Source organism: Cyphomyrmex costatus, unplaced genomic scaffold, assembly GCF_001594065.2.
Source record: "Cyphomyrmex costatus isolate MS0001 unplaced genomic scaffold, Ccosl1.0 scaffold169, whole genome shotgun sequence".
In the NCBI taxonomy this organism is placed as follows: Eukaryota; Metazoa; Arthropoda; class Insecta; order Hymenoptera; family Formicidae; genus Cyphomyrmex; species Cyphomyrmex costatus.
In genome coordinates, this window is record NW_017275704.1 from 297,850 (window position 1) to 325,677 (window position 27,828).

A 27,828-nucleotide genomic window follows, 5' to 3' on the forward strand; every position below is an offset into this window, starting at 1 on the left:
GGAGAATAAGTAAGATTTTTAATTTTAATTTTCGGTACTCGCATTTATGTCCCACATTTTTGTATTTCGCTATAGTACGATAACACGTATTTGTCATTGTCACAAGAAAGTAGATGGTATACTTCTTACTTTGGCACGTTTACCAGAAGTTTCGGAAAGTAAAAGTAGGGGGAACTCGAGAAAAGTCTGCGTTTATGTGGCTTGGTCTTAATTGTACGCTCGACGAAAAACTGTATTACGTCGTTTTCGCCACATATAGGTGGATCTTCACGTAAAGCTCGCTATTTCACTCAGCGTTTGGGAAAAGGCAATATCAAAGCATGAACTGAAAGCTTAGTGATAATTTAAACGCAGGCTGCCTCTTTTTCTCCTCGCGAATCAAGGGGGAGAAGAAGATAAAACGCGTTTCTAAAACTGTAGCGCCAAATACAGCAGGGCTAGGGATAGAGTATATAGTTTACCTCAAGTTGGAAATTGGGAAATTCTTGCATAGCCGCACAGTCGAATGCAATCGGATTTCGCGTTATTCGAGCAGTTTGAGCAACTCATTCGAATCAAACTACATCGTCATTGCAATTAATTAGATTTTGTCGAGCGGCCGGCCGTGCGATTCGATTTTTCACCGCGGGATTCTGGTGTAATGTATATTAATTACTGGTTTTAACGAACGTAAATTTCAAGTCCGGCGTCGCTGAATTCTCGAAAATTCGATCTAAAAGGGTCGATGCATACATCTGCATATTAATACTCAATCGGAATGGTCAAATTTGCGCTATTACCACAATGGGGTCAGTTTTCACCGCGGTAATATATGGAAATACATATCGTATTATCCTAGATTGGAGAGCAAAATATCTACTTCGTTTCTCGTTATTTTATGACAAACGGAAAAAATAGAGAGCGGCTTTTGAAATTACGTAGCATTAATAACGAAAATCAATAAATTAAAATTTGAATATTCCATTTATCAGGTGCGCGGATATATTTATACCAGGGAGTATCCATGTTCAAAATAAACGTATTTTTGAAGCAATTGATACAATAAAGATTAAATGACTATATATACCTATAGAAAATGTAATAGAAGATGAAGTATTTTCGAAATTTGCTAAACTTATGCAGGATTAGAATAGGGGTGCTAAAGGGACGTCGTTGATGGTTATATATATACATATATACGCTTCGCACGCACGATTGTTCCTTCGAAGGTATATTGAGCATACATTTTTCCAGTTCACTGGGCAGATAGTAGCAATTTACGCGCCATATTTCTCGGGTACGAAGAGCAGCTATTTCTGCTTTCATAAAATTTTGAATCGTACATGTAACGGAGGTCCTTTCCAAGTTCATAAATTTGTGCAACTGCCGTTTGAGTTGGTCGAATCTGACGTGAAATTAATTTTCAGAGAAGCCACGTAACGAAGCGTCCTTTACATATTGTTGCAGCGTGTTGAGGGGCGCGCGGCGAGGCGAAAGCAGGCGGTTTCCGGGCGAGACCGAGAAACGGAAATCCGAGGATCGAGGAGTCGTAGTCGAATGATTCGACCTTTCCCGAGGCGATTCGTAGTACACGCGACGTTGAGGACGTTTTGAGGATTCCACGCGCGAGTCGGCAACTCCGAGGGCGGTGCCATCGAACCATCGCGTACCCTGGGTGCCGATGATTCCATCAGGATCATTCCCTGCCGACGATTCGAGTTCGTCGATCGTCACCGGAGCGTCGTGTATACGCACGTGTCGCGCGGTAACGACGATCAGTCGCCAGATTGGCAGCTCAGCGTCAACGCGGGCAACGCATGCACCTGAGAATGGAAATGAGAGTTTGCTCGGAGCCGATCAGCAGCAGAAGAAGCACAAGCAGCAGCAGCAGCAGCGCGATAATAGTACCGAGTCGCTATTCTAAATTCGAAACGGCGGACGAGGAGCGAGAGCCGCTTGGAGGGTGTGGGATTAAAGGTGGCGGCAAGCCGTACCGGAAGCTGTGGGAGTGGGTGGACGGTAGCGACGGGATAAAGGTGGTGGCGGCGGCGGCGATAGGAGTACAGGAGGGTAAGCGCAAAAAATTGCCGGCGGCAGCGAGGACGGAGGGCCGAAGGACGGGCAACAAGACGGCGGCGGCGGCGGCGGCGGCGACGACGAACGAGAAAGAGAAGCAGAAATCGGAAGCGGAAGGGGCAAGGGGTCGTCCATCAGCAGGAGGGCCCCACAGATGCGGGGTCCGCAGGGGCCAGTCCGCGGCGGCGTGACGCGATGCGGATGTCCTCCTCCTCTTTGCCGAGGAAGAGGAAGAGGAAAGACCTCTCGCCTCCCGACACCGTCCTTCTCACCGACGACGACTGGCAATCGTCAGTTAAACATGTCCTTCAACAGCAGCGTCTTCCGCAGCTCGGTATTATCGTATCGTATCGAACGCGGCGCGATATTCTTCATCGGAGACAGGATGTTCGCTCGGCGCGTCACGGAGTTCCTGAGAAGCTGGGGAATCGCCAAACAAGCGGAATTTCCGGTGAACGGTGCTGTAAACGAAGTGAGCGGAAAGGAGGCGAATGCGGCCAGGGACGCGACGGCGAAGAAAATAAACGAGACGAGCGACGAGAAAGTGCGAAGGATATTGCGGGTAAAGTCCTTCTTCGGAGAGTCCCATCCGAAGGCGGGATCGCCAAAAGCGTCTTCCTGCTGGCGCTCCTCTGCGCCCAATGCTGCCTGGCGGGTGCCGAAGCTCTGGCCGGTACTCAAAAGTATTGCACCAGAACGATCAAGACGCGATACGGCACCCTGCGCGGCATCGAGGCTAGATCGTCGACTGCCGTCGAGACTTATTACGGCGTGCCGTACGCGACGCCGCCGCTCGGCGCGTTGCGCTACATGCCGCCGGTCACACCGACACCCTGGCGCGGCATCAAGTTTGCCGATACTATACCGCCGGCCTGCCCGCAGCGGCCACCGGTACCGGACGAGGGCTTGCCGCGGCAGAGACAGGCCTACCTCAAGAGGCTGGTGCCAGTATTGGCCAACCAGAGCGAAGACTGCTTGTATCTGAACCTCTATGTGCCCAAAGCTCCTCACGGTAAGTCGGATATGTTATCCTAAAGAATATGGTTCTACTGCCTCTAGTAAGCAAGAAACATCTTGAAACGTTCCGATAATATTGCAGCAACCTTACAACGGTGTTGTAATGTTATTGAAAGGTTTCCAGATATTTTTTGTTTACTGAAGAGGGAAAGAATTCCAAGGTCATGGGCGAGTGAGAGTAAAGCGTTGTTGTTGATACGCAATCAATCAAGACGTCGATTCCTATCAAATCCTAATTTATTCTTGACAATATATGGTAGGTAAATAGTGCGTTTCGACTCCTTTTTGAGTCCTCTTCAGCGAGTACATATTAAAACTAAAAAGTTCCTTACAAGTCTTGCAAATCGAGTCATATCCAATTGACAGATTAGATGTTAATTTATCTTACAAAACCAACGAGGAATTACATGAAGAAAAAATGGATCGTTCTTTTCATATCAAAAACGTTAAATAAATTGTTACAGCACTCAATATCTAATAATATTACTATGATAATGTGATTTTAGATGTTTTCATATCGTGTTACACTTCAAATGTTGAGTTTAAACGTGTGACACGATAATGAAAACATGTGTCTAAAATCACATTGTCGCAGTAATATTATTAGATATTGAGTGTTGTAACAATTTATTTAACACTTTTGATATGAAAAGAACGATCCATTTTTTCTTCATGTGAATTTCTTGTTGGTTTTGTAAGATAGATTAACATCTAATCTGTCAATTGGATGTGACTTTTGATTTGCAAGACTTGTAAGGAATTTTTTAGTTTTAATATGTATTGGCTGAAAGGAGGACTCAAAAAGGAGTCGTACTATTTATATAGTCAAGAATAAAGGATTTGATAGGAATCCACGTTTTGATTGATTGCGTATCAACAACAACGTTGTATTCTCCCTCGCCCTTGACCTTGGAACTATTTAAATCAGGAGAGTCCGTAAGGAGATTACGTTTTGGAATTAAAGAAAAAATCTTGCTTGATAGAATAAACTATAAACAGGGCTGGGCAAAATACATCATTAAAGTATTTGACATACAAAATACTGGTAATCTTAATTAGTATTTGAATTACAAAATACTTTCAATCTTTCGATTTTGAAATACAAAATATAAAATGCTTTCAAAATCTGTATTTTAAATACAAAATACTTTTTTTTAAGTATTTTAAACACTTCCAAATTTTGCATTTTATATTTCATCGGTTTTATTCAAATAGAAGCAATTTAGCACAAAAATAAACATCGTGTGCCGCAGGCTTTATATACAATGTTAGTAGCAGGATTTCTCTAATGTTTTATCGACGATTATCACTATAATTAGTGACATCGCCGACAGCCATTGGCAAGGACAGTTTTGAAAAAAAGCGCGACACTCATTGGATAGTTAACGATATACCGTCGATAACAACAATCGTCACTAAAATGTTTAGAGAATCCCGTTACAGAACAAGAATAGACAAGTCAAGCCAAGAGCCAAAAGCCAGAACAAGAGATGACTTACAACTATAGTGATACAAAGCCTTATAATGCAAGTTGCTTCAGCTGCTTGCAATGGCCAAGATATAGGTTGAAATCATATTATTCCCATTGCTATTGCTGTTCCCCCGCATTTTGTTTAGGGCTTCACTCTCTTGCACCCTTCAAAAATTCTGTTGCTCTATATTATTAATCGCACGAAAACCTCACGAGAAACCTACTTTCTTGTGCGAGATCATGAGATTTGGTAATATATTGATGACTTAGCAGTGCTTAAAAGTTAACGAAAATAATCAGTATCGCCAATTGTCATATGAGAAAAAATATATATAAGTTACTATTATTCTTGTTTAAAGATTATTATCAAGGATTTGTTGATATTTCAAATACAAAATACATTGAAATTGTATTTGAAATTCAAAATACATAGAATAACCTTCTTGAAATACAAAATACAAAATACATTTTGTAATGTATTTGAAATACAGTTTGTATTTCAAATACAAGTATTTGAAATGTGCCCAGCCCTGCGTTTATAAAGAATGGTTGCATTTAGCAGATAAAGTAGCTTTGCACCTATTGTGAAATTCTTCAATACGATTGGTTTTTGCTTTTGATTCCACTCGTATTGAAGAATTTCACAATAGTTGCAAAGCTATTTTCTCTACTGAATGCAGCCATTAAGTATGTTAAAGCATTTATTTTGATAATGACTGTTTTAGAAAGGATTCTAAATTTTCATTTTTTGGCGATAAATTTTACTATAAATACGATTTTTATTTAATATATTATACGTGGATATATTATAGCATACTTTATATGTACTATATATCACTTTATTCTAATATGCTCTATGAATTCATGTATATATATATATATGTATATTTGATATAAATGCACATAGAAATATTTAAGCACTAAAATTTATTTTTTTTAATCCAAAAATAGGATTTCTTTTATTTAATTAGATTAATTTTCATCGGTCTTTTTGAAAAATTGTATAAAATAGTAATATGATCTATAAAATTATATTGTTGCTCTAGATTATTCTTTATGCTTTCTAGAAAATAAATTTTTTTATAATTTTTTAAAAAATAAAACAATTTTACGCGATTAAAAAACTTTTATAAATTTAAAATTAAAGAAACGATTGTGAAAATGTTTTTACATCAACACTGCACACAAAGCATTTTCTTTTTTTTTTTTTTAACTAGAGAACAATGTTAAAAAAGCTTGTAACAATATTTCACATATCTATATGTTCCGTAGGACTTATATTTTCTGTTATGTTTGAGATAGAAACACTGGTATTCTAAATCCTAAACAAAATTCTCGTGAAAAATACGTGAAAATACGTAAAGCTCTTGCGATGCGCTGTTTGGAAAATCCTGTTCCGTGCACCATACGGTCCATTGTCGAATACGAAATTCGCCATGGAAACATAAGCCAAAACTTTTCGGACCGTATCTTACGACGTAAAAGTTTGGTGATATTTTCGTGAGACTCTGTTTCGAAACATCGTCCAATTTTAGGTAGATTGCTCAACTTCGCCGCCAACCACCAAGGGGAACGAGAGAGAGAGAGTCGCGCAATTTCATTTCGTGATAATCTGATTATCGAAGCATTCGGGAATGCAGTATCGGTGCGTTACGATGACAATGACATCGCGCGTGTATAATTCTGCGCGACAAGTAGATATATGTATAATGTATCTGCGGTATGCGCATGCATGAGTGTTTGGCTCGTGAACTTTTTTTTCTTCAACGGATGCACGAGCCTTGTTAGATATTTTCACGGAGTTTCGCCAATGATGCTTCACTTCCGTTGAAATTACGTTTAGCCAATTCCGGCGCGATCGTTTCTATTTACAGTGCAATCCGCCCTCGCTGGACATACAATTGCGCGTGTATTGTATGTACACGACGTGGTATAATTCGGCAGAAAGTCCAGACAACGAGGAGTAATGAACTCTCATGGAATTATTCATTTAGAAATTATCTTTCTCGCATTTCATCGCATCATAAAGAACCTTGTAAGTCGCCTACATTTGGAATTTGGGTGAACCTCTCAGCGCAGAGCGAGAGAGAGAGAGAGAGACCTTAATTGCTTGTTTAAGCTTCTTGCTCGTGAAAAAATACAGAGAGTTGAGAGAGGGAGATTTTTAAATTTATATCTAACAATGTAAGGTTATCTCATGAATGATCCACGATATTACGTATCATTGATTAGCGTATATCTTTCATCCCATCTTTCTCATCCCATCCTTTCTGATTATTCATGCATCCAGCACGCAGTTGAAATACGAAACGCAAAGAGAGCGCGAGAAGATTATAGCGACTGTGAGCAATAATTTTGCCAACCATGTTAAGGGAGGGAAATAGCTGTTTTCACGCTTCCTTTCGCTTTCATTTTTATTGTGACCACATCAGATATTCTATTTCGATACGGATGGTGTAGTCCCATATGCTATCTATGTCTTTGGTTAAAGCTAATTTCAATACGGCGTACAGTCGAGGGAGCATGGAAGGAAATAGAAAAAAAGTATCGCGCTTCGCGCAGTCGAGAGCTGAGGACTCGATGCGGTGATTTTAGTGGTCTCTCCTTTTTGCAAGAAAATTCCTCTGTTCCTCTGCACTTCTACCCTTTTGTCGCTCTTCTCTGCCATCTCTTTCTCGCAGCTTTTAGAATGGGGATTGGAGATAGAGCGGGAACGGGTGTCTGTAACAAAAGAGCGGATCTATCGCTCGCGGAGACGTTTTTCTGATTGCGAATACAGCGAGAGACTTTCAGATGAAGTGTAAACGCGAACCAATATACGGATCACAGATATGGAGATCAACAGAGAGCGGGACTGCATCCCGCGATAAATTTTCAGATAGGGATTCGGTCGGATTTGTTGAATTCTGTAATATCCCCGGTTGTGTGTATAAAGATCTGACCTAGTTCGGTTCTCTTGAACAGTTTGGCTTTGCTGCGCTTTAAAATAAATATGTCTATTCCAATTTTTGATAAGAGAGCACCAAGGAGGTATCGCATATATCAAAGAAAATTTCTATCTCAGAGAAAGGATTTGTCATACATATTTAAGGCGATGCTGGAGAGACGGCCGAACTTAATCGATGTCGACAAAACAGATTTTTAATTCCAATTAAAATATATTGCATACATCAAGAAAATATTTACATACGCATTAAGTGAAACATTATACGTATATTAAATTAAAACGTTACATATACATTTCTTGTTCTGCTATATCCTATATATCGCTTGAATGTGAGGTTATGTACACTCAAATCGTATTTCTCGTGTGCCATTTCTTTTGTACGCTTCAAAATCATAATTTGAAGGTCTCATGATAATCTTATAAATTAGTCGAATCCGGAAAAGTCTTTTTTGTTTAGATATATATGATTGCATTCATTTATATATATGTGAAGAAAGAACCTACATGGTAATTTTTGGGAGATTCTCATACCGGTTTTGGACTTTCCCGGACTTGTTTGTGTTTTCCCTTTCATTCTGGAAAAGGGATTATTTATTCTGTATAAGGAAAACGAAATGGCACGAGAAATACGAAATGAGTGTTCCGTCGGTAACTCCAGCATATATCCCCTTAATAAAAGAGATATAAATCTGTATGAAAAATAAATGTGCTTTTGCTTGAGATAATGCGGATGTAGGATTAATTACAAGCGTAAAAACTCCGTGATTTCCGTAAAGGTGCGATCAGCCGGAGATGGAGCACGTATGAGATAGAGACGTTGTGAATCTCGCGATGCGCGATGGTGCGCGAGTCACTTGCGATTTTTTTCGTTTTTTTTTTTTTGTTCTATGGAACCTCTCACCGAGGCCGTTATTATGCTGCCGAATAAAAAGCCGTAACTATCCGACGTTTCAGCCGGATTAAAGGGAACGAGCTGTGTCGTTGCGCTTCCTTTGCTATCGCGTTGAATCCTCTTGCTACTTTTTATAAAGCTCTTTTTCACTTGCTTGTCTCTCACTGACAAAACGCATGGGGGGGGGGGGGGGGGGCAACATCACTATCATCACTACTCGCGCGTAAGCAGCTTAGTTTTCGATTTTCCATCTCTGGATATCGTCGTGGAAAATTCAGACGAGAATTTGAACTTCTTCGCTGCGGCGCATCCGCGCGTTTCTGAAACCCAACTGTAATATCTTTGCGGAATTTAAATGCGAATGAGAAGGAGAGAGGAAGAGAGAGACGTTTCTCAGTCCCAATCGCACAAAATGTGGTGCTTAAGATTAGGAGTTTACAAAACGTTACTTTAATTCTGCCCGAATGAATGTAGAAATAAATGAAGAAATCGATCATGATTTTCTACTTCGAAGATTTCAATTTCGATCTCAGACTTATATTAAAAATTCTTTTCCAATACGATATTATAATAAAAGTACGTATGATCCACAAACGGCTGGAATAGGAAGTTTCGTGTTGGATAAAATATGGAATCATAGAGTTACGAGTAATACGTAGATTGCGCAAGGAGGAATGCGTAATATATCGTATATCAAGTGGAATTCGTGCTTATTTTAGCGGTATTGCGTTTATCCGACAGATTGAGAGCTCTTTCGTCTTGGGTCATCGTCGCGAAATTACTTTTATGGTTAATGTACTACATCTGTGTTACGCAACGGCGACAACAGCTCTTAATTTTGGACGATGCTTCATTCTGAGAATGCTTATGATATTTCGTCGATATATGGCAAACTAAAAATAACTATAATCTACGATCAATTTAGATTTATTTTTATTAAATAAATAAAACTTATAATTATATACGTACGTAATTATAAGTTTCATTTATTTAATACAAGCATTTTATTTTTAATTCTGGTATAATAATAATTGTATAATAGTAACAATAAGATATTGTCCATGGATATATCACAAACAAAAAATAATCTACGATTAATTTAAATAATTTCGTTATAAGTTTTATATGTCAAATATAAAAATGTTATTTACTATAATGATATATAAAATAGACATATCTGTGAATATTTCACGAACAGAAAAGTATCTATACAAGTATTTTATTTTTAATTCTGGTATAACACAATATAATTATATAATAGTAACAATAAGATATTGTCCATGGATATATCACAAACAAAAAATAATCTACGATTAATGTAAATAATTCAGTTATAAGTTTTATATGTCAAATATAAAAATGTTATTTACTATAATTATGATATATAAAATATACATATCTATGAATATTTCACGAACAGAAAAGTATCTGTAATCTGCGATTAATTTAAATTTGTGTGATTATAAGTTTTACTTATTTAATGTACGATTGTTATTTAATATAATATTTAATATTACGGTTTGAAAAATGAAACTGTTGTATACGTTAAATATATTGTGTGAGTATATATAGACTTTGTACATCTCGAGATAATCAATAGTATACTTTATTATATTCGTACAAGCTATATACCTATATATAAAAAGCAGCGAATGTTTCTCTCTTTATTATTTATTATTTAACAAGTTTGATTTTTATGTAATTTTCATTGTAAAATATTCTTACGAATGCGTGACATTTTCTTCTTCATATTGTTAAATTTAGTTATGCTTTGCACATACCGATCATCTTTCATTCAGCTGCTCGCGAGCGAACGTTATTCTTTATGACGCGATAACTCATGGAAATATTTGATATAGGTAAATTTAATACAATACTCTACGGCAATGTACTTCGACGCACACGGAGAAACGCTTCGAGTATCGGTGAATGTGGAGATCACGTGAAAATAATATTCGGGACACAGGGACGCGAGCGGAGTGTTCGTTCGCGAATTCATCCGACTGTCGTTTCCCCGATCGAGCAGCAAGCTCCCCCCCTCCCCCCCTCCCCCTCCCCCAGGGAAATGATGAGAAACCAGGGTGCCTCGGCAGTACAATGGCGAGGCTGATGCTGCATACGAGAAGAAATGAAGCGAGCCGAAGGGATCCGAGATATTGGAAGGACAAGATAAAGCGAAAGAAGCTCCTCGAGTAGGACAGAAGACAGAGAGAAAAGGGGAGAGAGAGAGAGAGAGAGAGAGAGAGAGAGAGAGAGAGAGAGAGAGAGAGAGGGAGAGAGAAGGAGAGAGAGGGAAAGATAGACTACTGTAAAGGAATGCAAGTGTAAGGATGCGTTGCATCCTCAATTCCGTAGTGCATTGCAGTCGATTATTTGATTCACGTGAGAGAACCTGCAAGCACCGCGGGAGTGAGGTAGCTTCGTATCGGATCGACGTTCTTCGCCGTAGCGACATTAATCTAGAGAGAGGACACGGTAATGAAGAGGACTCCGACAAGCACCGACATCCATACATGCGCGTTAGGCTCGATTCTTTTTAATCCGTGTTCGCACTTAAGACGTACCCTGGTCAAAAGGATTGATCGTTATCTGTAGTGGTTGTACAATGAACGTAATCTAGAGGAGAGCTGATGGAAACTTTAATTAACTGTCTAACTTCGCGAAGATTTTTAATCGCGCACATTTAAACTGCCTAGAGAAAGTAAGACTGCAGTAGGAAACTATTTATTTAAGTAAATCCGATTCCGAGGATTTTTAGTCTTTATAGATTTTCTTCAGAAATTACAGTTATAAGAAAATGGCAAGAATTTAACTAAAACGGAAACTCGAATGTTTTTATTACATGTCATCTGACGTGTGTAAAGCCCATGGCACATAGAAAAACGTAAGGCCGTAAACGTAATCAGTAAGCGATTTGACCAATCACAGTTGAGAACGTAAGTGGCGGCCGCTTACGTTCTCAACTGTGATTGGTCAATTCGCTTACTGATCACGTTTACGGCCTTACGTTTTTCTATGTGTCATGGGCTTTAATACGTATATAGATTAAGTACTGGTTTGAAAAGAAGATATACATATGTATACTCTTTGACAAAAATATGCACATGTCTGGATAAAAAAGGCTATTATCTCGAAATAATGACGGATACGGCAGAATGCCACAGAACTATTTTGATTTCCCTTATCAAGATCTTCGAGAAAGGTTCTACGTGTCGAAGCTGCATCTATCACCGTTAATAAATAAAACTCCCGAGATCTGTGCATAACTTTTTTGTCAAAGAGTGTATATAATACATACATATATCTTCATATCTTTTAATGTACAAGGACCGCGTTCGAATGCTTTGAAATTGCTGTTAGTTTTGTGACTTCGGAATCTCTCGTTAAGACTTCGAGATAACGACCTTTTTGGATTAAGAGCGAACTTTAGTACCTGATATATGCTCAAAAAGTTTCATTTCTGAATCTCTGCTAACTTGCTTATGAATTTATTGATTCCCCGTATCTCCTACCCTTTCTCCTTTTTCCGACACGTTACATAATCGCGTTACACGCTGAGTTGGAACGTAATGTACAGAAGCTTGGGCGATATATCGTATATGTATTTCGTAGGTACGTGCCAGAATTTCCTATCGCTTGTAATAGCAGATTATATCCTTACCTACTCTCTACAATCGTTTTAAGAAAAATATAAAAAATGACGAGGAGACACTTTCCTTAAAAGTTTTACCAATGTACAAACAAGCATATGTAAAATACTTTAATTGTACATTAACAACGAGTTTAATAATTAATCGCGTAGCTTAGGAAATAATCTTCTTGAGTATAGCAATTGTGGAAAATCATTCTAATGTTTCTCTAATTGAGAAGAAATCTACAGAGAATTAGATTTTACAATTTTAACTGCGAGAATATTGTATTAAAATTAATGCAATTAACACGTAGTTGTGGCACGACTCGAAATAGAATGGAATTATTTCTATTTTCCAATTATTCCTAAATATTAGGTGTACAAATTAGTTCGGTCTGTTTTTTGTGTTCAAAAATGCATTTATTTCGAAACAAAACGAATGAACAGATTAATTAAAGTATTATCCATCGCTGGCTACTACTTTTTCCCATCTCTCAGGCAATTTTCGAATTTCATCTCGAAAAAATGACTCGTCTTTGGAGGCGATCATCTTTTGGAAAACGGACCGAATTAATTTTTATTCCTAATATGTTGAAAGAGCAGCAATAGAAGACCCAAAATAGTCTAGTAAATAACTAAACGGGCACACAAATATCTCCTTTAGTCTATTTATTCATAAAAAGGAATCTATAATTTATGAACTTCTGGGCACGACAAAGACGAGTCAATATTAATAAAAAGTAAAGTAGAAACTTGTTACGCAACGCAATGTCCATCATGTCTTTTTTAAGTAATTTTTGATATTCTATTTTTTATATATTTTTTTATATTTATATTCTATTATTTTTGAAATTTAAAATTAAATATATACATTGTATTATTTTTAAATGAAATTTTACTTGACTCTTACATCGTCCTTTCTATTTGTATTAATTATTAATAAAAAGTATCGAGTCGCTCGTAAACGTTTTGGAGATACGATCGCAAATAGGCGGCCGGGTAAGAACAAGTTTTCGCAGCTTCCAATGGAAAAATACGCACAGCGAATTAACGGAAGATGTCTCGTTCGCCTACTTGTTCACCTACTTAACTATCCGTCATCTAGCGTGCGCTAAGATCGCAACAGGTGTCTCCGCCTTGCCATCACTTAGTTCAGCATGATAGTTCGTTCCAGGAATGATTATATTTCGATCGCCGTTGCGCATTACGTGGAATTTGACGTCGCGATTGATAGAGACAGCTGCATTACCCTGTTAGGAGTAAAATGCAGATTTTATGGAAAGTCTCTTTTCAAGATTTACGTAATCGAGATCTTTCACTCGAGTAGCTGAACACCTCATAATTTACAATATTTGAATCGTTTAAAATCGCACTTGCCAAACTAATATTTTTTTATATGTAAAATATTTTAAATCGTAAGTTTTTCAAAATATTTAAGGTGGTTATACACCAACTATGCAAGTCAACGATAGACTTAAACATAACCCTAAATTTAAATGAATATTTATTGTTATGTAAAATCTAAGAATAAAAAAACAATTATTTTATACATTTACATTATTAAATCATGATGAAATAAGTCAATTTATGAAAAGAAAGAAAATCTACGTATATATAAGAGAAATTAGATAGTGACAACGTCGCAATTTTACGAGTAGACGAATACGGTGACAGGCACAAGTACCGCTGTCAAAATATTTATATAAAAGACGAAAATGTCTGTACAATCACGATATAAAAAAAAAAAATATATTAAAAATAAAGCTTTAGCAGGAAAAAATGCAAAATATGCGGTTTTTGCGAAAAAATGACAAGAATGGCATAACCTCACTCTTGATGAGAAACGAGACATACCAAATCTATACGCGATGGCAATCGCATCCAATATTAAAATCTTCCCGATATCAAAATCATCGCTAGGTAATATAGTCCAGTCACTGTAGAATTTTGAAACACAAAATTCCGACTAAGCTATAAATTGCTAAACACCTTCATTTAGGCGAGAGAAATGATGTCTGAAAAGTTCCCAACGTTAGCTTGTACGCTAAGTTTTTTTATCGAGCGTAGAAGGGTTGAAATTTCGGTTTTTCGCGGTTATCTTCTTTCCTATCAATTTTACGGCCAAAGTAGGTCCATAATAAAAGAAAGATAATAAACTTCTCTACAAAATTCTCTAATCGTCGTACTTCAATGTACGATCAATAGTTCTAGAGATAGATTTATTTTAAGGGACCTCTTATTTTCGAACGTTACGTAAATTTGTTCTGTCTTCGCGAATATCTCAAATTTGGGTGCATCTACGTACAAAACGTATATAACAAGATCGAAAGAGTATTTAATTACCTACAAAATGGGATTTTATTGAATGTCGTACGATCGATAGTTCCGGAGATATCATTTTTTTAAAGGCATCGTGACTTGCGAATATTTTGAAAATGAGAATGTTTCCTCGTTAATATATCGGAAATATCTTATATACGACTACTCCTACGCCAAAAATAGTTATCATCAAAATGAAAGATTATTAAATTTCCTGCATTTTAGTTTTTTAATGGTTTGTACACGGCTAATAATTACCTGAGATACACCTGAAAAGTCTTTATTATACGTGTCTCTGAGTACATTTTTGTAAATAACTTACTTCTAATTTGTCTGCGGTAAAAAATATAAAGGAATTATGTGGATCAAGCTTATAAAATTATCTTTAAAATGGGATTTTTTTTGAACCTCGTCCGATGAATAGTTTCCGAGATACAGTCGTTGTGTTTATACGCCCTTTTTTGTTTTAAAGTGACCGGACTAATAAGCATTTTCAAACAGACGCATGGTCATTGAAAGTGCGACGTTGCCATACCTACTTGACTTTGTCAATTCTCGAGAAAATATATAAAATCAAGATTTTTTTTATTGACACTTAAATTTTAATACAGTGAATATTTGCGGTCTTGTTACACATGCTTCTTCATTAATTCATACGAGACTCCTTTTTCATTAACTTCTTGAATGCGGTTTCGGTGCTATATGAAAATTCGTGTCGTATCACGGTGGAAATGGCTATACTACAATAGTAAATATAGAAAAATCGGCGAAGTTTGATCGATTATACCTTAAGAACGGGATGGTAAATCGATCTCAAATTTTACAGGTATATATATGTATTAATACCTAAATTACTTGAAACGAAAGTTTCGAGACATTCTTGAATAATGTATTTTATAATGTATATATAACTATCTTAATCCCTTATGAGTTAAAAAATATACGTATGATATGTATAAAAATATATTAAAATTATAAAAATATATTGCTATAATTATTGCAAATATGAATTATGTAAATATATTCCGCATTTATATTTTTATAATCAATGGTAGATATTATATTTGCATTGATTTTCTTTTCATAAACACTATCTGTATTTATAATTGCTAAATATATTTGTGTAATTTTTTTTGTGAAACATTAAATGCGATGTTTAATCGATGAAGTTTAGGATTATGTAATATTATCGTGGATTTATAACGTGTATTTTATAAATCACAGATTGTTAGCTCATATAAGCTCATGTAATTGTAGTCGAGTGATTTTATGGAAACCTAAAGCCGCTTTTTAGCCAGTTATTTCGACATTTTTATCTGGCCGCACTTACTTTGTAGAAGATGTTTAACCGTGTTTATATTATTTATTATACTTATATTTTACAATAGGATTAGTTTTGAATACACACTTTTGTACTTGATCCCACATCATATTGACAAGAAAATGTATTAAGATAGGAGAAGATTGTAACTTTCTAAAAAAAATTGTAATATTAAGACCTTGCCCTGACCTTGGCGACGCTACTCAAGGTTAAACCAATGATATTATCTTAATCCCCCTCGAAGTCCTAAAATTTTTGTCTGAAACATTTTCCCTCAAATGTACTGTTTAAAAGATATTTGAGATGATCGATTAAAATGGGACACCCTGAATGTGTACAAATAAAAGTTTTAAAGCGTTTTTTATGTAACGTATAATTTAAACTTAGAATTCAAATATTTTCGCGCTTTTTTGATATGTGGTGGTGCTTAATGTGTACTATTAAAAAAAAAAGAACAATTGACTTCACACAATTAGAAACTTAACCTCAAAATTTAATGGTTTTAAAATGGCTAGCGACAAGCAATTTATTCGACACTGCATTCGATACGAATTTCATCAAGGAAAAAACGCTGCTAAAGCATATGAATCAATTTGTTTTGTTTTTGGAGACAATATTGTATCCAAAAGTATGTGTGAGTTTTGGTTTAGGCGATTCAAAGAGGATGATTTTGATGTTAGCGATAGAGAACGTAGTGGTACTCCTCAGAAGATTACAGACAATCAATTACAAGCATTACTCGATCAAAACTCTTGTCAAACACAAAAAGGACTTGCACAGCAACTTGAAGTAACCCAACAAGATATTTCAATTCGTTTACAGCAGATGGGAAAGATTCTAAAAAAAAGAAAAGTTGGTGCCGTATGCATTAAATGAAAAAAGCAAAGATGATCGTCTTGAGAAGTGTTTGAATCTGTACAATAAACAGCATAGAAAATCTTTCTTGTGGAAAACCGTGACTGATGATGAAAAGTGGATTTTTTACGATAGTCCTAAAAAGAGAAAACATTATGTGGATCCAGGACAACTCATCACATCAACGCCAAAACGCAACATCCACAGCAGCGAAGTTATGCTGTGCATCTGGTGGGACATGAAGGGTGTGCTATATAATGAGCTGCTCCACCCGAATGAAACGGTTAACAGTGATCGCTACATTCAACGATTGATCCGTTTAAATCATGAAATCGAACGAAATCGACCATTTACTGGCAAAGGAAAACGTTCCGTGAAATTGCTTCATGACAACGCTAGGCCTCATGTTGGTAAACCTGTAAAGGAAACGTTGCTTGGTTGGGAAAATTCTACCACACCCGGCGTATAACCCAGATATAGCCCCTTCAGACTATCATTTATTCTGGTCAATGCAAAACGCTTTGTGCACTTTCGAGCATTTGAAGAAATGCGAAAATGGGTGGATAATTTTATCGCATCGCGAAAGACGAAACCCTCTTCTTTTCTGTAATTCGCAAGCTGCTCGAAAGATGGCTAAAGGTCATAGATAATAACGGGGATTATTTTGATAATTAAGTGTATTTTTGTTTCCAACTGTAAATAAATATTAAATTTTATTAAAAACGCTTTAAAACTTATTTGTACATCTAATATATTTGTCCCTGTATTTCTATTACATTTATTGCATATACTTTGTGTTTGCAGAGAGATGTGGTAGAATGTTCTTTAATGTTGCAGGTAGTATCGCGGACTCGTTACCGGCTCTCCTCCTTATTCATGGCGATTCATATTCGTGGGGCGCCGGAAATTCATTTGACGGAACCGCCCTGGCTGCTCACGGACGCCTTATTGTCGTCTCTATCAATTTTCGTCTTGGTGTGCTTGGTAAGCTCTGCAGGCAATACTTGTTCATTGAAACAGACCGTTCCTTTTCGCTACGCTGCTGTATCGGAAAGTAGGACACGCCTTGCAAGCGTTTGCGATTATTTTATCTATTTTATTTGACTACGTTTGCGTATATTATAATTGTTGCGGGAGGATAAAAAAAGAGCATCTTGTAAAGAAATATTGCTCGTTTCTTTGTCTTAAAATGGAAAAAAAGCTAAAGAAATTTTCTCTCATATTCCTTATTCGTATAATAATTTATTCTTGTGTCAGTGATAATAATATTTTACAATTGAATAAAATAATTTTGAACTGACGTGTTTCATCATAAAGAATCGTACAATTGGAGCAATTATTTTTTTTTCAGGTAACGAACGGTGACTGACAATTTGACACTTTGATCAATACTCAATAAACATGCGCGTTTTCTGCTGAAAAATTATTATTTCGAGCATAAACAAGAACAATACGATAATCAGGCATTTGCATTACTGTTTTGTGTACAAGAACTGATAGAAAGTTTCCGTGTTATAAAGTGCGCCGAGTTTACCACGCTTTGTTTATTACACAGCGGGACTGGGCTCTTTTGTTCTTTCGACAGAGTTGAAGGAATGATCTCATTATTCGTGGCAGGTAGGAGAGGAAAAGTTTGTCGAGATCTTACCAGATTACTTTCCCGCGCAGTTATATATGGAAATTCTTCCCTTCGGAGGTTGTTATTTCCGCGATAGTCGTAACTCTTCAAAAACACGATGTCAACTTGAATATAGAAAACATCGGAGTTACAAGACGCAGAATGCGTTTTCATACGCGCGAGAGAAAGAGAAAGGGTGAGGGGAGTTGCATGTGCGGGTGCCAAAATTAAAACCACGCGGGAACAAAGGGGGACGGAAGAAAGAGGGAGTTCAATGAGGACTAAGAAAGGGGGACGCGTAAGGCTGAAGGTGTTTTCATGCGCGAATAGAGTTTCGAGCTCGCGTTTGTTGTATACGTATACCGGCCTTTCAGTATCTGCTAAATATTACGCGCACAATTTAAACTGGAGCACGGCAAGAATGGCAGTGAGGTGTAATCGATACTCGCTCAGCGTGAGGAGTTAGAAACGGATCCCGTCTCGCCGGTGAATTTACGTTGTGTTCCCGGATATACAGCTCGTTTTTTATTTAGTTAATTCGTAAAATGGATTTTATCTGGCCGTCGGAGTCTATCTCATCTCGTGATGCTGGTAGTCTTGGCAATTTTGCGTTAATTAAAAATGTATTATGCCACCGTATGCACGCTTTCACGGTTTCATGCCACGCTTTATCATCGTGAAAAGCGCACACACCGCCCACAGTGTGCTGTAATCTGTATTTATTTATTTTTATTTTATTTTATTTTTTTTTTTTTTTGCGCTATTTGCAGCTGCAATATGTAAAGGTACGGGTGCGCGCCTAATCGCGGATAAAGCGATAAACAACGCATTATTCGGAAGGTATGCAAGCGTGTTTACAACACCGTATCCCCCATTCATGAAAGAAGCCCGGGGGGCAGTCAGTGGAACAATTTTCGATATCGATACGCCGTATTTTCACCATACCCAGGGCTTGGTTTCGCGCGCTTCTCTTTGTCGGTAGCCTTGCAGTTCCGTGTGCGTTTTGTTCATCGCGCTGAAGCGAAACAATGCCTGCGGCATTATCCGATACCGCATGGCCAACCGATTCGATTTTCTTTCGTCTTTTTTTCTTGTTATTCCACTTATTACTCGTGCTTTTTCACCGTTTCGCGCCATTTACGGGTTTCGTGCCACTTATTAACGTAAATAAATTGCCGATCAAACCATCACGTTAAATAATATTTAAATATATCATATAATGCAACGTTTCGCAAATTGCTGCGCTCTCTGTAGAACAAATATAAAATTCGATGGGCGAAATGAACAAATGTATAACAATTAAAAATAATTGCGTGTTTTATGCAAAAAAAAAAAAAGAAAAATCTTTTCGTATGAATGGGGGGGCAGCGAAAACACTTATTCCTTGTTATTCGAATCATTACTCCACGATGTTTTTCTGACGCTATAAATACTAGCGTAATTAAAACTTGGTACCAATACAGATATGTGAATGTAATTAAAAGGCGAATCGGATTGAAATGGGAAACTCACCTCGCAGGCAGATAGTGAAGCAAAGTGACAAGCCCGTAGGTGAGTCGGTAGCAAATTGAAGCTCGGTAGGATTGAGTACCGACGAGCAAATATTTAATTTTAATCCGGTTTATTCTTCGAGTACAGTTCGCCGTTACAATAGTACCTGTGTCTATATATACGCACGCGTGTGAGTATATATCCCGACTTTCGTTTCCGTAACGATAACCAACTTAGCAATAATTAATTAACTTAGACGATCCTTTCTGTTGAAGCAGATACTAAAAGTGCCCGAGTTTAGCGAAAGTTTGCGATTAACATAACAGAGTTTTAATCGTCGAGGTTTGAAGAGGTGAAGGAAGCAGCCTTCTCGAAGGGAAGGAGGCTCCCGGAAATGTCTGAATGGATCTTCCAACCAAAAGTTCTCTCTTTCTCGGCGACTCTTCCACTTTTCGCTTTCCGGAATAACAAGAGTATACACGCGTTACGATATTTCGCGCGATACTCTGCTTCTTGTTGTTAGCTCTCGTTGGAAGCTCTCGGGAATTAGTGGCGTCGAATATTCGAACATCCTTGTTGCGCTCCATTCAGCCGGACGTAAACGAACCGGTTTTCCTAACTCGAGTAACGTTGAAACTGCAGGCTTCCTGAAGACCGGCTCGAAGGGAAGCGCGCAGGGCAATTATGGATTGATGGATCTGGTGGCGGGGCTTCATTGGCTGCGCGAAAATCTCGGGGCTTTCGGTGGCGATCCTGAGCGACTGGCGTTGCTGGGCCACGGCACCGGGGCGGCTCTCGCGAATTTTTTAGCCGTCTCTCCTATGGCGAAAGGTAAGGAGTTCAATTGTTTCGCGGCTTGTGCGGCCGATTGGTTACACACAGTCAACTCGGGTTGACGTGCTGTTGATTGTATTTACCGCTGACGGGATGTATCCATTTTGTATATAGAAAAGCGAATTTGTTTACGGTACATTTTTGGACAACGCCCGCACGAAACGTTTCGCTCTATTTATCGGCTTAGAGAGATGTGATTTTTTTGTAATTTGTATTTATTATTTTTGTTTTGTACCTTCTAAGAAAAAGTCGAAAACTTTCTTTTCGCTTGTTCATATATGATATTATAAATAAAATTGAGTATATTAATTAAGCTGCAGTTTTGTTGTGTAAATTATAGTCCTTTATGAAGGAAGCACATTGATTTAATCACGTTTAACGCTGATTGATGTCGGTACGGCTGTCTATAGAGAGAGACATGCTAATTGAAGTTGATTTATCGATCTTCAATATAATCGTGTTCAAGTTCCATTCTCCAATAAGAAGGCGGGGTTTAAATAACATTTCAATGGGAGAAGCTTTTATTATACACACATAGTAAAATAATAAGAGACTGGTTTCCTGTTGGCGAAATATTGGATTTTTAAATAATAAAAACACCGATGTGTTTATTACTATCTATATTTATATATAATAATGAAAGATTTATCGAACATACTCCTTGTTAGCTATTATTTTGCAATTAGCGAGAGTTTATTCAACGAAAATGTTTTAGAGTTGATCGGGAGGGTGATTCTGCTCGGTGGTTCAGCCCTCTCGCCATGGGCGGTGCAGCGGGATCCGCTGGCGGTGAAGCGTCGCGTCGCCGAGAAGATCAAATGTCCCGGTGACGTCGAGGCTGACGATATCGCACCGTGCCTTCGTTTAAAGAGCGTGGAGGAGCTACTGGCGGTGCCGCTCGATCCGCCGAGATTTACTTCCGGATTTGCACCCTTCGTCGATGGGACTGTTCTGCCACAGACAGTCAATCAGGTGAGACGATTCGATCCAATAATCGATAATCTCGAGACTGGAGAACAGTAACGCGGCGCCGTTTCCACTTGCTTTACGATCTGCTTTGCCTGATTGCTTCGGTTTTACTACCGCTGTTAACCGTAATATGCCGTTAATTAATTTTAATTACGGTTTAATCAATCCTGCTGTTCCTTTTCTCAATTTAGAATTTGGAGACAGAGAGAGAGAGAGAGAGAGAGAGACAGAGATAAATCGTTATTTAGTAGATGGATTACGTTCTCTAAAGCTGCGTTTACATTTTGACATTTTATGGCATAAAACTTAAGCTTTAAGCCTTACACAGAGGAAAATGTTCAGTTGAATTAACTGGAATTCTGGTGAAAAATAAATGATCCAAATGAAATGTGGTTAAATGTACTAGAGTTCTGATTAGATTTATTAGAATTCTATTTGAAACAATCAACATTCGCACAGAATTTTCGTGGCTAAATCTATTAGAATTCTATTCGATTTAATCAAAAATTTACTAGATTTAACCAGAATTCTAAATTATTCACATTTTTCAGAATTCCAGTTAATTCGCCTAAATATTTCTCTCCGTGTATGATTACAATAATTGGCAAATCATAGTCGCTTATCCTTTTCACATTCAATTGTGAATTAATTTTTTATGACTTAAAGCTTAAGTTCTACGCCTTGAAATCTCAATGTCGACGCCACTTTAATTATAAAACGTCATTAATAGAGAAAATATTCAATCTTTAATTTTTTTATTTCATTACTATCACTTAGATGATGTTTTTATCGTTAACGTTTGACTTACAACATTGGACACAGCGAGAAATGCGGGGTCGGAATCACAACGATTTAATTATTATTATTATTTGTTTAATTTAATTTTTGTAGAAGATATTTTTATGTAATTTAATTACCGTTAAAAAATTTTTTAAATGTAACATTGAGAATAATCCGATCGGAGTCGAAACGTATGTATTATTTATTTATTTATTTATATTAAATTTTCTTTGTTACTTTATTTACATATTATTATTATTATTAAATTAGAATTGTTTGTTATGGCTCTTTGTCCTTATTCTCTCTCTTTCTCTCTCTCTCTCTAAATATTTTACATTGTTTTATACATATAGAGCCTAATTTATTATTTCAATCTTTAAACTAGATATACTCACATCCACCAAAGAAAGAGAAACATAGACGAAAAGATCTGTTTTAAACCGTCGAATAAAGAGAATAAAGTTGGCGAAAATTATTATGAATATTATATTGGTACTTTTTAGCGGTTTTTGCAAATGACACGCTAATATGTTATCCGAATGTTTTCGAGGCGTCCGGCGCAGTCATCTTCCAACTCGGCGTCACATTTGACGTTAAGCTATTTTTCATAAAATTTGCATTTACATCCTCTATCTTTTTCGCGGAGTATATATATATATACGTGTGTTGTTTCTCGTCCGCCGTTTAAACGCTGGCCACACATATGGAATATCCACCGCGATGTAAATAAATATAACTGCGGGCGCGTTAAACAAACATGGGTCGCGACAAGCGTTTCATCCAAGCGATTACGGAATTCGCGAATGTTGTAATTGGCATACGGATATTAGTCCAATGTCGGGCAGCGAACCGACGTATTGATTTTGCGTAAGAGCGAACGAGGCGACAAGGTAAACGATAAATCTGCTAATTGAAAGAGCGGCCGGCTGACGGATGATGGATCCAAGGAACCGTAATAGCTACTTCGCGCATGCTCTATTAACTCATTTCAGATAATGTATCTGGTAGCTCGAGTTCGTCGCGATATCGCGACGTTAAATGCGAAATCGGGAGAGGATGAACGTGCATGTATAGGTACCCGTCGCAACCACGATTTATTACAAAGCAGTCAAAGCCTCTCCTTGTCGTCTCCGCTTTAAAACGTACGGCGGCTAAGTCAATTTATACGTGACGTTAAATAGAAATTATTATAGCTGTACGTGATAGAGAGGGATGTACCGAAATAATAGAGATTTATTTAACAACGATATGGGGAGGTGGGGGAAAAGCGAGAGCGAAGATTGAGAATTAAAGTGAACCTCATCGACATGCGCGTTATTCTAATACTAAACACGAAAAGGAAGATCTCTCTCTTGTTCAGAATTTCCAGCCTACTGCCTCTTCTTCCGGACTAATGCCGATCGTGCCCGGGCCTGGCGCTGAATTCGCGGACTTCGGCAACCGTGATTTACTTTTCGGTTTAACATCCGATGAAGCTTGGGTGAATCTCACCGAGAGAGATTTACAGGTAAGTGAAATTCGCAGTCGTCACGCTCATTTTGAAAAAAGAAAACACAGAATAAATTAAAATTGAGTACACAAAATCCTTTTTTGTTTTGGATGTCTGGTTTTTCTTGCAAATTTCTTGGTTTCTAAATTACAGTTCCGTGATATCTTCTGTTAGAGGAATAAAAAGCTTCGAACTTTTTAATCTGTTTTCCTCCGCTGCTATTATCGGCCATACTTTTATTTTTGTATCGATTTTATCAAGAAATTTATATTAGAGCGGAAGTAATTCCTTGATTAATGACCGGACACTTCACGCATAATATGTAATTGACATCGATTGGATATAGTTTGACAAATTGACGAGTTGCACACGATTGCATCGCAAGTCTGCTGCTCGCCAATCGTTCCGGATATTATTGACTCTCCGATGGTCATGGCCACTGGGCTAAAAATAGCATTGCCCCTGTTTTACGATCATAATCAAATTAATAATCCACCCACAAATATATATTGGCGGAAATATCGTTTAATTATTTCTAAAATCTCTCGGCGATTATCCGTGAATGATTGACGGTACAAAGTTATGGTATCGCGCGGGAGATTATTTTACAAATTGCGATAACACATCACCTCAATAAGTCCCCGGGGCCTGACATAATAGATGGCGCACTAATAATAACAAATCCATATGATTTTTAGGAAGTACTGAACCTTCAAACGTATACGTGTCAAAATTTTAGCTCAATCGGACGTCTACTTTACAAGTTACAGTGGTTTAAGTGACTTTTGCATTTTTCAAAACAATGGAAAAGCCTGAATTTCGTGTGTTGATAAAACATTGCTTCCTGATGGGACAAAATACCGTTCAAGCAAAGCAATGGCTTGATAAGCGTTATTCGGTCTCTGCTCCGTCGTAAAAACACAAATGACGCTGAACGCTCTGGTCGCCCAAATTCGACAAAAGTAGGGTGATTTAAATCACTGTAACCTGTAAAGGTCCGATTGAGCTAAAATTTTGACACGGGTGCTTGAAGGTTTAGTATACTTTTTAAAAAATCATACGGATTTGTTATTAGTGCGCCATCTATTACGTCGGGCCCGGGACTTATTGAATGACGTGTTAAATTCGCAGCGTAATATCAAAGAGGAGTATAATATTTCCGCGTGCGCGCGTCCTCCGGGTCGCAAAAATGGGCGAGATTCTCACTGGCTGCTTCGCAGAACGGCTTGAACGAGACGAGGAGGGACCGTATACTGCGCACTTACGTCCGGAACACCTACCGGTACCATTTGCATGAAATCTATTCGACTCTACGGAACGAGTACACCGACTGGGAGCGAGGCGAGCAGAGTCCCGTAGCGATTTGCGAGGGTCTCTTATCTCTCCTCGGAGACGGCCAGGTCGCCGCGCCGCTCCTCAGGCTGGCCTTACTGCATTCGGTTTCGGAGGGACGCGGCTACTTCCTGCACTTCCAGCCAGGTGAACTGCCGAGCCAGAGGGGTGAGGAGATGCCGTATCTCCTGGGTATACCTCTTCTTCGCGGCGAAGTCACGTCCGCGGTGCCCGCCTTTGGCAACTACACCCCCGCCGACGAGAATCTGTCGAAACTGCTTGTACACTATCTGGCTAACTTCGTCAGGCGTGGGTAAGTCCTTTCCGCTTCTCTTTCTCCGCGTCTACTGATGAAATTAACGTCTGGACCGCGTTCATTAAAGACACGGCAGTTTTGAATGAAAATAAAAATGTTAATGGATGGATACACGGAGAGAAGGATTTCTTAAAATTTACCCCGAAATTATAGTAATTATGGTACAGTACAATAAATTTAAAGATTTTTACCATACACTTCAGTATTAATCATACTTATTTTATATCTTATTGTAGTTTTATTAATGAATGTGAGAGATTTACATAAAAACTCTTCGAAATATAATGTTGTCCCACGATTATCGTATTTTCAGGATAAATTTTAAGATATAATTCTTTCCGTGTAGATATATAAATAAATAGATAGAGGGTTTATTATATTATTCCAGTGCACATTTTTAAGGACGTGTGCAAAAAAGAATAATGGCATAAAGAGAAAATTACGAAAATAAAATAACAGAAAACAAAAGAAAAGTGTACGTAAAGAATAAAGTGGTATAAGACACGAAATAGAATAAAATGAAGAGAAGGAAAAGAAAACATACAACTAAACATATCGTAGACTTTCTTTTTGTTCTTTAATCTTAATCGATGAGTTCAATTGACGAACATTTTCAAGAAAATCGCGAAAAGTTATTCTCGTACTGTTTAATGAATTCTCTTCTGGTTGAAATATACGATTAACATTAGTCGGCGACACTACAACGTGAAATAACTGGCGTATGAGCACGAAAGGGTTAATCGGATAAGTGAACCCTCTCTCGTTAATTCACCCGGTTCAAAGTTCTTCAGAACTTAAGCATCGCATACACTTCGATTACTCTGTAAGAGAGGAGACTGAAGGCTGGTAATGGTAGTAAGGGTAAAGTTACAGCTGCGAGAGGATTTTGGGGCCAAACTCCCGCAAAGGCCGTTAACGCGCTCAGCGAAAGCTCGCAATCTCGAAGTAGAGTAGACTTGTTAGTGGCGAAGACGCGAAGTGATTTTGGCATCTCTAATTGCGGATCGGCGGCTATCTGGATGATTATTCTGTCATCGACACGGCGGATTTTCATAATGGAATTCCGCCTTTAATGAAACATATCGTACAGAGAAGCGTGAGATATTCGTTTTTCGGGGGCTTTAATTTTATGAAGCTTTCGATATTTAGAAAAGCAACATTTCAAACAATTTGCTGCAAATAGTAAAATTATAACATATTCATTTAATTATTTTAAATCATAATATATCGCTACAATTAATTATATAAAAAATAAACTGTATCTATTGAATTTTGTGCGGCACTTTTTGATTGAATTTTTTAAAAATTGAGCATTCAATCGAGAGATTGAAGAGACTGTCAAGCCTCGTGGCAGTTTCAATCCATTTGTCAAAGAGTCGCGGTTCGCTGGTTGTTCTAGGGATCCGAATGGCGCGAGTCCTCTGTCCTCAGGATTGGAGAACGGCCTGACGACGAGCCCGCCGTTCTGGGATTCGTACGATTCCATAAATCAGCTATACTTGGAGGCCGCTCACAGCCCAGAGATGCGTTCGCACTACAGAGGCCACAAGATGTCCCTCTGGCTGAATCTGCTGCCGCAGCTGCACCGGCCGGGTTACGAGCTCAATATGCGGCACCATCATCTCGCGGAGAACCCCGGCCTCTACGAGGGCCCGGTGCGACCGCAGAGTACGGCCGTACCTCTGCCGGCACCTCCATTACCGATGCCATCGCCCACGGAACCCTCTTCGATATTGACTGTGCTGTCGACTACAGAATGCACCCCGAATGCGACTGTCTCGACAACCATCACGCCTACCACTTCGCGAACGTTGCACATCTCGAATCTAGGCCCGGGTCCCAACAATCTCCTGCGCAAACTTGCGTCCAGTCATTATCAGAGTTACACCACGGCTCTAACGGTCACCATCGCAGTGGGGGTGTTTTTGCTGCTGCTCAACATCCTGATTTTCGCGGGGATATATCATCAACGCGACCGGAACACAACCGGTGGCGGTCTGTCGAGCACTTTCAGCAACAAGAAGAAAGAGGAGTTCCTGGAGGCTGGTTGTTCCGGCATGGACACATCGGGCAAACAGCGACTACCGTCTTCCATGAGTATGATAGACTCTGCATCGTCGATGTTGCCGCCGCACAAGGCAAAGCTCGTGCAGGAGCTCGAGTTACAGCTGCAGGAGTTTCAGTGCTCCCCGCCGCCCGGTGGCGGTAAACGGATTCTGGAACCGCCGTCTTACAGCAAGAATCCGTGTATTCAGCGGACCCGCACCCCGTCGCCCTGTGTAGATGCCACCATCGCGCAGATGGACGACGTCAACAACATCAGCGGTCTCCACCACGACAGCGAGGACGATAACGAGGATAATCTCCCGGAACCTCCGCCTCCACCCAAGGTCCCAAACGTCGGTCTCACGTGTCCCGGGATTCTGCGGCAACCCGGGACACCTGGTAGCACGAAGAAGCGCGTGCAGATTCAAGAGATCTCCGTGTGACA

At 38.5% G+C, this 27,828-nt stretch overlaps 1 protein-coding gene across 1 annotated transcript; it reads left to right on the forward strand.

Annotated features, from left to right (window-relative positions):
- Window positions 1–2,133: 2,133 nt before the first annotated feature.
- On the forward strand, window positions 2,134–27,828 carry LOC108771880 (neuroligin-1). The gene is made up of 7 exons (XM_018537282.1): window positions 2,134–3,067; window positions 17,346–17,492; window positions 20,260–20,448; window positions 21,167–21,342; window positions 23,561–23,707; window positions 24,910–25,334; window positions 26,737–27,828. Exons 1-7 carry the CDS (start codon window positions 2,251–2,253, stop codon window positions 27,824–27,826), a joined length of 2,991 nt encoding a protein of 996 aa, XP_018392784.1. The 5' UTR covers window positions 2,134–2,250; the 3' UTR covers window positions 27,827–27,828.